This window comes from Echinococcus granulosus (genome assembly GCF_000524195.1).
Source record: "Echinococcus granulosus chromosome Unknown EG_S00053, whole genome shotgun sequence".
NCBI lineage: Eukaryota > Metazoa > Platyhelminthes > Cestoda > Cyclophyllidea > Taeniidae > Echinococcus > Echinococcus granulosus.
The window spans coordinates 476,418-490,572 of NW_020170433.1; the positions used below are offsets into that span (position 1 = coordinate 476,418).

The 14,155-nt window shown below is 40.7% G+C and overlaps 2 protein-coding genes across 2 annotated transcripts in view; both read left to right on the forward strand. All coding sequences in view use genetic code 11, as the record gives it.

The window, feature by feature from the left end:
- Window positions 1-525: 525 nt before the first annotated feature.
- Window positions 526-2,678, forward strand: EGR_06239 (hypothetical protein; the record flags this gene model as incomplete). Its single annotated transcript, XM_024495488.1, has 3 exons — window positions 526-599; window positions 649-767; window positions 2,488-2,678. The coding sequence occupies 3 exons, from the start codon at window positions 526-528 to the stop codon at window positions 2,676-2,678; spliced, it is 384 nt and encodes a 127-aa protein (XP_024350119.1).
- Window positions 2,679-7,600: 4,922 nt separating this feature from the next.
- Window positions 7,601-14,155, forward strand: part of EGR_06240 (Negative elongation factor C/D) — a gene marked incomplete at both ends in the record, with an annotated part of 7,759 nt that continues 1,204 nt past the window's right edge. Inside the window, 8 exons of the mRNA XM_024495489.1 lie at window positions 7,601-7,686; window positions 8,052-8,313; window positions 8,456-8,881; window positions 10,110-10,358; window positions 10,766-10,832; window positions 11,469-11,668; window positions 12,262-12,657; window positions 13,936-14,076. Of these exons, the coding sequence (XP_024350120.1) occupies window positions 7,601-7,686; window positions 8,052-8,313; window positions 8,456-8,881; window positions 10,110-10,358; window positions 10,766-10,832; window positions 11,469-11,668; window positions 12,262-12,657; window positions 13,936-14,076 (1,827 nt within the window). The remainder of the gene's footprint in view (window positions 7,687-8,051; window positions 8,314-8,455; window positions 8,882-10,109; window positions 10,359-10,765; window positions 10,833-11,468; window positions 11,669-12,261; window positions 12,658-13,935; window positions 14,077-14,155) is intronic.

Genomic DNA, 14,155 nt, shown 5'->3' on the forward strand with positions numbered 1-14,155 from the left:
GCTGAATGATTTACAGGAAGGACCGATTGATTTATCTCTATCAAAGGAGAAAAAAAACAATAACTCCTCTAGGTAACCATTCTTGACTTGAGCTTTATGTGACAGTTCCTTTGGTATTTCAATTCAGTACGAAAATACCCCTCACTTCATTTAACCTACGTCTGTTCCATTTCATCACAAGAGTGCGAACCCATTTTAAAATGCTATGAACATTCAAAGTCACAAATTAATAGCTCTTGTTTGGTCAGGTAACTTCTAATTTTTATGTTTAAAGGAGACCAAAGAACGGATTTTACTCTTATAATGCAGTTTTACCATCAATTGTATGGCGCAAAATTTAAATTAAAATTGTATGAAGCTTTTCTTGATTAAAGCCTAATTCCATTAATACAGACCGAGTGAAATAAAGGAAATGATTTATAAGATCCTTGTTTGCGTGTGCTTGGTATCTAATTTTTCATTTTTAAACTGTGGCAGATAAAAGCTTTAAGCAAAAACACTAATGTCCACCTTTGACTACTTTTTATGTGGGTGGTCTTAACAGTGAGATTTCCTCAAGGAATTTGTAAACAAGAAATGTTTTGTGATTCAGGAGTAAGGTAAATTATATTTGAGCACTTTTTGCTGTCAATCACTACATTTCTTTAGTGAATGTACACATTTAGGATCAACACTACTGATATTCACTTCATTGTACTCGACTTTCATGCTTAAAACCATCAATCAAGACGGTTTCATTAATCAAGTGATGGAAAAAAAGCACATAAGTGAGCCATACTGTGACTCTCGCTAACCAGACTTATGATACAAATATTACAAAAGTTTGGAATGAGCTTTTGAAATGTATCAGAGCCAATTTAGATGAAATGTGTAGCTTAGCCTTGTGTGAATGGTTGAAGGGATCAAGCCACCCTGACGCTAGGAACTTTGGCGATCCACTTCTTTGGGATCGAAATGACTGCAAAAAAGAGTAAAGCAGATAACGATGATAAATGACTAGAAGTTTCCACTGAAAAGGATAGATATGTAGGCACTGCTAAATGATTCAATTTAATGCTTCATATGATCCGCATGTCTCGTATCGGAATCACATAATGTATAAGAATTTTTGAAGGGGCATTTTACGGAAGTACTGAAGTTTTATTTTACAACGGTATTACAACTCGGCTGCACCAACTTGATGATTGGCACGAATAAAGTGTAACGTTTTCTGGTAGTTAAATTGTAAATAGTGATGAAGTTTTCATCTTTATTAATACAACCATTTATCATTATTCGAGGAGGAAAGTTATACGCTGCGTCACCTCCCCTGCACACACTCTTTACTTTAGATCTCAGTTGAAGTAACCCCACAGCAGCGATATTTTTAGTCTGTTAGCCACTCCGAATGCGTAAGGATACAAGAGTGGATGCACTGCCGATACCTAAGAAACGCAGATCTTTCTCACATCATCACAACGAGGTCTTCACGGATAACTTAATAAACCTGTGTCATCTGGAACAGAATGTAGGAGAGACTGGCACCAAGTAAATGAACAAAGTTTAGCAAACGTAAGAGGAACGTATTTAACCGAATTCACAGAAATATGATAAGATTTTGGAAAGACGTGAGAACTAAATGCGATATTGTCAATATTTAATTCCCATCATTTCGTATAGACATGCCTTGACCTCGGCAGCAAGGTAAGAAGAGCTGAAGTAATTACAAAACAGTCAACGTCTGCGGTTTGTGGAATCATCTACTTGTGAAGCTAGATAACTTATGGTAAAAGGTTTGGCCCTGCAGCCATTTCAAACACCTGAGTTGGTAGCGAAAGGAAATAATATTGTTTTACTAACATTTGAACTATAACTTTATCGAGTGAACATTGAATTGATCTTTTTTTGGGTACCTTTGGGTGAATGAAAGAGCAGCTGATCTACTGAGTCTGAAAATTTCAGCCTCTGCTCCTACCAAGCCGGAGAGCTGTACCCAGAAGACTTAACAGTACGGACGCCTACCTCGTCTCCCCCCTCTATCTCTGTCTCCTCCGTAGTTGGGCCGTCGAAGATGCCTGTAACGGCTAAAGCTCCGTCGGCTAGACGGCCTGGACGGAAGCTGTTACAGTGTCCTGTGCCCGGTTGTGACGGTAGCAGTCATGCTTCGGGCAACTACGCCTCGCATCGTAGCATCAGTGGTTGTCCAAAAGCGGACAAAGCCATTGTACAGGCCTTCCATGTAGAACAAAAGTAAGGGCCTTAGTGATTTACTTTCCAAACTTGGTGATATTAGCGCTCACTGTCTCAAAAATACAGTCTGGCAGGCAAATTCTAGTGTTAGAAAATATCCAATGCTATAAAATAGTCAGGCAAATGTCGCTGAGCACCTCAAAACCAGTCAGTTGAACTAATTTAGGATTGAAAGAGGTGTATCTAAACTTATCACTAGAAGCAACAAATAATGGCCTAAATTAAGCGGCTTAGCCATTAAAGCATTCTTCTAAACAGCACTAGTAGAAAAGATCTCACATCTTTTATGCACTAAAATGTTTGTCTGCGGGATTTTCTCCTTAATCTGTGTGAAACGGTCCATGGGGAAAAGTGGTAATAATATTCTGTTCTGTTTAGCTTATCCATCCAGTTTTGTGTTCGAAGTACTTAAATCACCTAGAGAAAGTCTACAAGACCCTATTTCCTAACTTACTCAGTAGCAGAGCAATCTAGTGATTGCCACACGGAGTAAATAGATTTGTAAATAAGCAGGTGACGGGTTAAAATGGCAAAGTGCTGTCAAGTAGTAACTGAGCACAAAAGCCTCCTTTGTGCCATTTTTATGAAAGGTTTTTCAGCGCAAATTTCAATGTAATCACATCGTAATCAGCCAATGTTGATTTCAAAAGAAGGATGCCGCGAAGTTTTGTTTTGTTAAGTCCGCACAGTTCCCGAAATTTGAAATATAACAAGTGGAGAGCGACTTAGTTTCCGTAAAGGGGAATTATTTGCTACTCACTCCCAAATAGGATTGTGCTGTCAAATTATCCATACTAGGTGAATCTTCGCCAAGTCATAATGAGATACTTATTTGTACAAAAAAAAATGAAAATTTAATTACGGACAAATGTACAACTACGGATTTCTTACGCCGTTTTGATCAGACATCCTTGATACTAACCACCTAAAAAGTAATTTACTTGGACAATCATTATTTAGTTTTTTTGAATCTTTTTTTACTCAGTGTCATTTTTAAAATGTTTAAGTGGGAAAAGTAGATGATTTTCAGAGAAGCAGTCATAACCAAAAAAGAAAATATTTCAGACTTTTGAGATATTTTGGAATTAATTATAAGCGACGCGAAAATTCCCATAAATGTTGAATGAGCTTTAAAGGAAAAATATTACTAAAAAGGTCAAGAATAATAAAGTCTTTCAGAAAAGTACAAAAAACTTGGAATAAGTGAAACGATGAATAGTCAAGTCGATGATGTATTCTAAGGAGTAGACGCCGTTTGAAGCACATTGACGGGACCTGAGCTTCCCCCTTCACCAGTACTTTAGTATAGTAAAAGGATGGTTATAAAATTCGGTGCCTTATTTCGTTTTCTATATTTCAGCCAGAGAAGTTTTATCACCTTCCGGTTATTCATTTATACCTTTGAAATATGTAGGGTAAAAAGTAATAAGTTTTTCATATCTCCCCCTCTCAAATATCAAAACTATCCTCCAAAATTAGGTTTCAAAAGTCATGGTTGTCTCAGTAATTGTTAAATTAATTCAAGCAAAAACAAACCTCAATTAAGCACATAAAGGTAAGGTTTTGGGCATCTTAAGCAACTAAATTGAACAGTTCCTTCTTGAAGTTTCATCTAGCAAACATTTGGCTCATTCTAGTTGAGAATAAAAGTGGCCAATGTTTTTTTCTCATATGTTAACTGCAAGTTGACATGCTTAAGAGTTTATGTGAAATGACGAAAAGTTTAGCAATAGGTTTTTAAAATGATATAATCTTTCAGGAAACACTGCTGCAGAATCGCCCATCCATAAAGTAGGTGTTATCTTACGGAGAGAAGGTAAATAGATAAATTAATGGCTTACTACGTTATTACCGTGACAGAGAAGAAAACTATGGCACCATTTTTACTCGCCTTTACACAGATGTCCTACCCCGGGATGCGATGGCTCGGGTCACGTGACGCGGAACTACACCAGCCACCGCAGTCTCAGCGGCTGCCCACGGGCCCACGTGTTGGGGATTAAGCGGCAGCACCAGATCCTTGCATACCGCAGCCAGCAGCAAGCCCAGGCTCAGGCGCAGCTCAGCTGCCTGAGTCTCTGTCGTCTGCAGGCGCTCTCTTCACTCCACAACAAGGCCAAACCTGGCGATACGAGTGCTCAGTGGACGCCGGATTCGATGTAAGGCAAGATTTGTTCTTACTGTTACAACTGTTTAATTCCATAAACAATGAAGTGAAAGCGGTTGGACATTCACAGGAACCACATTTGAGATGTGTTAGGATACTTGTCACGCACCCTACCTCATAAACACAGGCTGATGGAATACGATGCCTGAGCCCGTACCATTCACTTTCTAGCGGCGAAGTTAGTAGAGGACTTGCTTGAGTGTCTTAAGGAAGGAAGATTGTCTGCCGGAACCAAACCGGAGTGGAAAAATTAAAACATTAAAAATGATAATTTTTGTATATTTATTAATAAACTCTGTGTTAACGCCTAGAAGCATAATTAAGGCTTTGCGCTGGTGCTTGAAGGCTTAAGATAAAAAGACAATTGTCTGATCGCTTCTTCTCTCTAGGGTAAATGCAGATGCTTCGGTTGCACAAACTACTACGAATGACTTTCCTCCGTCAAGCGAATCACACGAGCTGGGAGGTAACGAGGTTCCCAAAACAGAGACACTCTTCTCCACTGCCCATCTCCTTCTTAATGCTGGTGCCAACAATGTTGCGTCCCAGACATTCACTAAGCAGGAGCCGATGAGCGATTGAAAGGTGCATCAGCCCACTTTGTACATAATCAGCGTCTGAATTGCTATACGGAGGTTCCAATGACTTTTCAATTTGGAGGTAAAATTGCCACTTGGACTACAAACTGTTCACACAAGTCTTAGCATTCATGACTAATTATGAATAAATACATATTCGTATTTACTGTAAGTTCTTCGGAGGAGCGAGAAAATTTTACAATAAACAGAAACTAAAGCAAAACCACATACTTTACATCTAGGTAACGGCAATCATTTTGGTATTTGCAGTTGTTGTAAATGTAGTAAAGGTCTTTTTAACCCATGCTACTTAGGAGTTGGTTCATACTGTGTTAACTGCGAGTTGCACAGTTATTGTTTAGCACCCCATTGGGGTGGCACTCCTAGACCTATCACGGGAACTGTTTATTACCATAAGGTGTAGGTAACATTAAATGAATCCATAATCTAAATTTATAGTAATGTGAACAGTTCCAATCGTTATCATGTATATGGGAGAAGGTCCCATATTATAGGCTTTACTCGTTATCTACCTGGAAGTGAATTTAGGCTTGAGGAACATTACTGACTGATGCTGCAAGTAGGCCGTGAAGTGACCTTTCTTCTCGAACTTTGCGGAGAGCAAGTCGGTAGGGCAACTGAATTTTTCAGTCATTGGAGAGTTAAGAAAATTATGCTAATTTACTCTGCAATGAGAGGTAATAATAAGTGCGAAATGTGGTTGTTATTGAAGTTTGTAACCTTTGCACTTTTGATAAATTTTACATCTTAAAGCTAAAGACCGAACGAAAAGTTTTAGTTACCATACTCCTCCTTTAGACAAGTGCCTGATATTTTTTAATCATGCTTAAAACACTTGGAGGGTTTCATAGCATCGCGACATTCATCATAGTGGTGTTGGCGCACATTTGATTAGGTTCGTTCAGACACTTCTTCGAGTAATCTAACACTGCCACCACCTTCAATATAGAAACTTTTGACCAGACACTTTTTCATAAGACATTTTCTCATGGAAACCGTAAATAATGTGGATTTTTTGAATATGCAAAACTATTGGACGGAAAGCCTTGTCATCTCGCAGTCCTTCCTGTTCAGACTAGAAGCAGCGGCACCATTTGAGAATGCGCTGCTTAATCTCTGCTAAGTATGTGCAGGACCCCACTATGAAGTAAATATTACCTGTAACACCTACTCCGAATACCGTATTGGGGTGATGGTTATCACTAAAGCGGGACTTATTGCCCAGCTAGGAGGTATTACTATGGAGCGCAGGGGACAGTGAACTGTTCAGCGGGAGTCAAGTGGAGACATAATCCATATTAAGCCCTTTGAGTTTAGTCATGTGAGTGACTTAAATGCCATACATCCTTCATACAGTATACCGTCAAGTATTTTACCTCCAAAATGGTATTGTGTTGTTAGTGGAGGTGCAGAGAGACTCAGAATATGAAAATAACACCAACACTTTTTGAAATTGGATGAAATTTTTTTTATTAAGAAGCAAAACAATTCCCAAAGATTCCAAACTGCCATTGTCTGGGTAAAACAAAGCAAACCCTAGTTTTTCCTGCATGATAAAGCTATTGCTAATTTAACGAAAGGTTGGCTGCGGAAAATAACCAATTGTATAGGCGTTTTGGGGTGTGATTTCATAAAGCCACATTTGAATGTAGTGTTTAACTAAGCAGTCACCAAAGTCTCTGCAGCTTGCCACATTCGGGTCAAGCGAAAAAAAAGATTGTAAAGGCAAGCAATTTCCCTAACTTAGCCGTAGCATGCAGAGACTGGAAAAAGCGTATAGCACTAATGTGAAGAAGGACTGGGAGACCGGTAGCATGACTCGATGGTCAATCTGCACAATGCGTAGGGACTACAGTGCCCACGTAATTAAATGCGCAACTAAGTGAAATGCCAAATCACTTTTGGTCCGTGGCATGGCATTCGGGCCTCGCCAATAGCCCCTCCGCCCTACAGCACATCACTGATGTAGGTTTTCCCGTTAAATTTCGACTTACTAGGGCTCTGGCTAAGATTTGGAAGCAAAATAAACCTCATGAGAATGTATATAGCATAGATAGGATGAAATAGGAGGGGTAGATTTACTAGCCACGACAACGAGTTTTACAAACTATGGGAGGAAGGCGTACTTAACAGGCAAAGATGAAAAAAAATGAGTTAAGGTCATAAAAAAGTGTACCAAGATAAGTTCAGAAGAATACGTGTTGCTTATGCAGCACTCGCTAGCAATAATGAGTGCTGAATAGGTTATTATGTGAAGATTTCAAGCTTACAGGAAGCAGATTTCGAAAGGTTTAAGTAGAAGCTGCTTCTATTAGTAAGTGGAGCAAATCCTATGGCACAAACCGTAGTGTATGTTAAAACCAGCACATAATTAATGGCTTCAGCAAATCTTGGCCTCCCAACAAATGTCTTTGATTTTGGTTACACAATTTCTGCAACTCTAACTTTTAAAAGTTAGAGGGTTTATAAAATAGGAATTGTTTGTTAGGCCATTAAAATGATGCATACTACTAATAGATATCAATAAAAGGAAAGTCAAAGCAAACCAGATTTCCAAATATTTTAATTGTTTTAGTGGACTGCGTATTATCCGCCCTCGGGGAAAATGAATCGCGATGAGGCATTGAAGATTTTGCGGAGGAAAGATGCTATTCTTGAAAACCCTTCAGTTGTTGCAGAGGCTATTGAAGTGTATGTTGGAGCTGAATTTCTCTTCCTTTTTGGGTATCCTTGTGCGGTGCTACTTTGTGTTTTAGTGTTTCCCTTCGATATGGGTTGTTTTTTAGTATTATTATTACCGACAAGGTTCATTTACTAACTTTTTGCCATTGACCACTCTTAGTTACGTGTACACTTTGTCACCACACATTTTTGTGTCCGGTCTTGGCTCTTTTTTCCGAACTGCTTTGCTTAGTTTGTGATTTGTGATACGGAGATATAATGAGGTTACCTACTTTTAGTTCTTCTGATTGTATTATTTGGTATTCGTTTCTTTGGAAATTGCATTGTTAGATGCAATCGTGATCACAGCTAATAAATTGCGATTAATTTGACAGAGTTCAGAATACTGAAACGGACCACGGAAATAGTGGTGCTGCGTCTGAAACCAGTAAAGAATCAGAAAATCCTGCCGACATATTAGTCGATAGCTATAAAGGCGCCATTGAATTTCTCTTTGAGATTGGCACATGGCTTACCTACACCGACGACGATGCGCAATCAACGCGCAATATTATCGAGTCTGTTGTTATGGAGACCATCTTGCAAAATTATGACCGAAACAAAGCCATCAAGTGCCTTACTGAGGAAAATGTTGATGTAAGCCCAACTTGTTTTAAAGTTCTGTTTAAAGCTAAACTTCGGGGTGCTGTGGGGCTAATGCTATATCAGGTCTAAGACCACTCGAGCTCAAGGTAGACCCTGGGCAAAGTCGTTAGGTTTTTTACCTTTTGGTTCGCAGGACACAATGGAGTGGCTGAGTCATCTAATCGAATCGGCGCGATGGCGTCAAACCATCTACGAGTTAGCCCAACAACCACGTAACGAAGACTGCCCTTTCCTCTCCCTCACCATGCCTTGCATAGCCGTGAAGGAGGAGCTCATCGGTGAGCTTATCTCCGTGCCCTTGGCCTGGAACACGTTGGAGATCTTCCTCAAGTGCGTTGCATACATTCTCCACCCATTGTTAAGCGCCAATACGGAGCTGATGGATGACGATCTCTTCTTGCACGACGTCGCTTTTCTCAAGTCTGCCTCCATGTCTTCTACACAGCAGCAACTACTACAGCAACAACAGCAACAGGATACGGTGTTCAATCATTGTCTGCTTGATGTGGAGGCAGACCCCGATAAAAAGAGGATTTACCAGATTCTGCGACACTTTTTGGTAAGAATAAAGTCGTCTTTTCGGATGAGATATGAAAAGACGAGTTTTCCATGTATTTTTTGGAGTCATGGTTCATACTCGTTGTCAAGTCTTGTCTTGTTTTCCGAATGATCATCTATGTGGCACTCTTTACTTCGGAGGTAAAATTAGTTCCTATCGTCCCGTGTCTAAAGTAGCTGTTTTTTTTCAGGGAAATCGTTGAGTTCGTATCCCCATAGCGATACAGTAGTACCTTCTTAACTACTGTATCTTGTTGATCCGGGTCTTCGGATATTTAAGCCTTATGTGAGTGATGTTTTTATATTGAGACCGTGACTTCTGCTTTTTTTCGGTTTACCAGAAAGTGCAACCTTTAATATTTTAGTTCGGGAGTATTTTCTGTGTATGTGTTAGAATATGAGTGTGCGCTAGACCTTCTCCTTAGAACGTTTTAAAGCACACATTTTGATGAGTAACGTAAGAATAGATGGGAGTATAGATACAGGTAATATGAATAGGGCTCCATGCAGGTGCCACAGGAGACTGGAGGACTCGCCTTTTGGTATTCCATTAAAACATTTTACTTTGCTGAGTTGCTATTTTTCGAGCAATTGCTAATCTGAGTCGGATGTTACAGTCCCTATTTATACAAGACTCTTAACAAAAACTTTGGTTTGGGGACAGAGAGCACTGCTTTCTTTTCCTTTTGCCCAAGAACAACTTTTAAGGCTAGTCGTAAACAGTTGTTCAACGCATCAGAACCATTGTATCCGATGGAAATTGGGGTCTTATGACAGGTTATTAATACTTAAACGTATATTTGTTTCCGCAATCTGGTGACTATTTATTATCTGCATCGCTTGCTAGCATGACCTAGCTGAGGTTTCACCCGTTGCCTCTTTAACGTCAACAGCCTCCCTTCTCATTGAAGAATCGACGAAAAATACTTTTGATACTAGTTAGTGATCAATAGGCACATATTCCCTTTGGCAACGAGTTTCGTACTGCTGCCAGGGCTGCAGTCCTACGTATCGCTTGTACATACTTCAGTGCAGTGCCGCTTAACACATTCACTATCAAAGTCCGGATGTTTTATCTGGCCGATCTAAAATCATCTGCAATGCCGCACCGAATAATTCAACCACTCCTCAAAAGCTAAAATGTAATCCTCCTCACACCACATCCCCATTCACCTCTAACACTGTCCCCAGCCGCCGTCTCAGAGGCGTTTTGTTACTTTTCCTTGTAGGAGATGGGTTGTCATAGTGAACAGACCTACCTAATAATTCAGTCAATGCTGCAATGTCTGATTCGCCAGAGAAATGACAACGCTGCGAGGCACCTCTCCTGGCTACTCGAGTCAGAGGCGAGTCGACGTGGGCGGGATGTCAGTCGGTACAGCGTCTACTTCTGCTTCGCCCGAAACTACCCCACTGAGGTGGCTGCTATGCGCGCCATACTCTCTGAACAGTCCCTTCTTCCCCAACCACTCGACGCGGTGAGTTCTTAACCTTTTTATAAATGAAAAGTGAATATCATTTGTTTAGAAGTACTTAGTGGAATAATGGTCAAATTCGTGAAATTTTATTTTACTTCTCTAAAGTGGTTGAAGGACATGTTAAATTTTATCAACTGAAAGGGTGCCAAAAGCTTTTATTGGCAGATAGTCTGTTCTACGTTTATGGTTGCAATATTTTCGACCTCACTGAATTCGCTATTAATCTCGAAGATTCATTTTTGCCCCAGTGTTGGAGAGCGTCTATCTAGTCGGTTGGAATAGAGGTTAAACTTCTTATCTAGGGCTGAAATTCGCTAAACGCCGGTGATCCCACAATGCTATAGTTATGCTTAAAGTAGGATTTATTTTCGAACCACACCATGGGCCAATTTCTCTGCATTTTGCAGCTTTATTTGGCATACAGAGGCGAAGCACCTCCTCCAGTCGGCCTGATTCGGCAGCCTCTTTTCATCGGTTAGTAATTCTACTACTCTAATCCTGCATTTTCCACGCTGTAAATTATTAAAGTATGTTTCCCTCTTTTCGTTCCTCTGGTGATTGTGGATCTATCTATGTGAGTGAGCTTGGTTACATTTGATGTTCGATTCTCTTCTTGCATAATGAGTTTTACTTGGGTAGACTTTTCGTTTCATTCAACAGAAATCGAGTTACTCCTTGATTCGATCCGAATCCTGAATTAACCACTGTTTTTTTTAAAAAAATGATCTCTGGTAAAGTAATATTCCTCCTTATATTGTTTTCACTTTTTCATCAGCATGAAGAGGTTCAAAATCAAAAAGGTAGAACAGCCATACGAACAACACATTACTTTAGGTCGTTTACTCTGGAAGTTGGATCCGCGTGTATTTTTGCCTGAAATCAGTGTTGTTTAACGGGAGTAACAGTTAGCTACACGACACTACTGCTCCAAGAGAGAGGAGGGACTGTAGCCAATGTTACCGGGCCATAGGGGTGTAGCACCAACCAGCTCAATGTATCCTGTGAAAAAAGAACAACGGTGTTGAGTAGTAAGGGCTACGGTCATAGTTTCCACGCCGCGAAGGTTTAAATACTGGGCTGGCTACACTGTGCTCCACCACGCTTTTGCAGTGATGCTAGCGGACGCGTTGTTTGCAAGTCCGGAGCGCCTGCTGAGCGAGCAGCAGGAGTGCTACGCTTACCTCTATGCCTACGCCTCGGTGACCGCAGAGAAGGTGGACTTTGAAACCGAGTGCCGAATCCGCCTCGACCGCTCACGAATCGCTGAGGTCAATAGGGAGGTGTTGGAGGCTAGCCGCATCTGCAAACACGTGAGCTTTCTCTCCTTCCCTTTTGCCCTCAGCGTATTTGCTGAACTTGAAATACCCGGTCCCTAGCTTTGGTAAATTTCCTCTTCTACCTGAAAAGTTTTACTTTACGTGTGTATTGAAGGGAGCAAATCGAAATACTTAGGGGTTTGATGATATTTTTAAAGGCTAAGTGTGTAAAACGTTGCAGGAAAGGCGGGTTATTATTTTAGTTATGAAATGTTCTATAGTTATTTGAGCCTGAAAATGCTGCTTTTTGTGTAGTCGGTCAATATTCCAGCATTTTGCACGGCTTTAAGAAACCATTCAGTGCCTTTAAGGCGGTATCAGGCCTGTTTACGGATTTGCGCAGCATTATCTGTGTGCCGTGGTTAGTCGAATAATACCTTTTACCTTTTCTAATCACAAGCCTTCCCATTTTTCATTTATTTGATTGTAATAGTCATTCGTCCACTGAGCACTGGTGACCGAATCACCGCTGGGCACATTAACGGAAGCCCGAGTCTGGACATAAGTTTGTCATAAGCTAACAGGAAGGCATGGACTTCCGCAGCAAAGGTTAAGAGGGGCAAAGCATTAGTATCAATGCCGTAGAGGCTAAATTACGGGAGGCTAAGGATTCGCCTGGTAAAAGATACCCTGCTGTAAGATCGCGAGATAACACTGAGTCATTAATGACTAACAAATCCTCTTCTCTACTTCAGTGGAATACCATGACAGGCAGCGCGGTGAGCTTACGAGCCTTCCGTGATTTGCCGACCCTATTGCAGTGCCTGCACCACCGAGCGGTATCTTTTGGTGTATTCCGCTTCCTCTGGGTCATCTTCCGCTCCAAGCGGGTGGACTTTGAGCTCAACCTCGAGACAATGAAGCCCTACTGCATCGTTGTGAATGAGCTTGCCACCCTTAACCCCTTCATTCGGCCCGCGTTACTCTCCTTCGTCACTGAACTGCTCGGGTCTGTTATGGAGGGCATGGAGGATCTCAGTCAGGTGAGGTTGTCTTTCACAGCTATTTTAATACTACGCGGATCGAGAAGTAGCCTGGTGAGACTAGCAGTTTATGCGAAATGACTAAGATTCTATGTCACTGACAGGGGGATCGAATCAAGCAAGACTGGGAGGGGTAGTGTGATAGCAAGTATGGCTAAAGTAAGCATTATGGATTTTCTTGTCAGTTTGATTTGGATCATTGGTTGTGGCCACGAGAGATAAAGTGATGTGAATTGGCACACCTAGCTGATCTTTTTGTGTAAGTTTATGACATATTTACCGAGACAATTTGGTAAGTCATCCCGACTGAACTCCGTTCCGATGATTTGATGCATCCATTACTGATCAAGTTATTAGGCCATTCGGCCTTTCATTTAAAGTTTTTGTCCTTTCTACCGCACATTCAGGATTCATGAGAGTTTGAAATGGTAAAATGCGGTCGCAAATAAGTTTTTATTGCAATTATAGTTAGATCGTGGTCCGTAAATCTGCTTGACTATGTTAGCTGTTAATCATAATTAGTTTCTATCTTGGAATTATACTCTCTCAAGTTTTCTTATCCGGTCCATGGTGTTGTCTTTGTGCTTGTGGCGAAAAGTTGCCATTCTTATTTCTATCCCATTCAGGTAGGATAACTAAAAAAAAACGGCATCTGTATTTTACTTTAACATCCTATTCCTGCAGATTCGTTTAGGATCTAGTTACTTTTAAATGCTTGGGGATGAAGTGGGGATCTTATTTCGATCCAGGAACTACGTTCATGCACCCTTTTTCTTAGGAGTTGGAATTAAAATTGTGGTCTGTGGATAGTAAAACAAAGGATTTAATCGGGGTTAGGCTTGTTGATTTTTGATTATCTGCTCATGTTTAGGGACACTTAATCGGCCTTGGGAATAGGTTTTGAGGAGTCTGAATCGCTTTAATAAGTATCGGTTATCTATCTCCTTTTCTTGTTAGGGTGGTGTTCACTTATCCCCTTGAATTGCAACTGTGTTGTTGGAATTTTCGCATGAACAAACTGAGGAACTAACCACACACAGTTATTGATTTAACGTAGTAACTTTTTTGAAGAAGTCTTCAGTGTTCCCAAAAATATTTTTGTTAAATGAGGTCCCCTATTTTTCATACTTCTACAACAGTATTCATGATTGTCTTTTCAAATAATAGCGTTACTTTCAACGTTGGGGTTCTGTATCCCATTGGCAATCATGTGCTCGGCAATTGACACGGGGCTGATTAAACTATGATTGACTGGTTGTTTTTTTTCTCCCTTTCCAGTTGGAGTACAAGCGAATGCTGGTGGGACTGCTGGTCCACCTCATCACTTGCGGCTACGTTCTACCCACTATTCGGACGATGCATTCTCTCTTCGAGCGGAATCATGTGGACGTCTCTATCGCGAGGCATTTTGTCACCGAGGTGGGTTTGTGTCTCATCTGTTAATCTGTCCTACCTCCCATCCATCCATCCATCCATCCATCCATCCATCCATCCATCC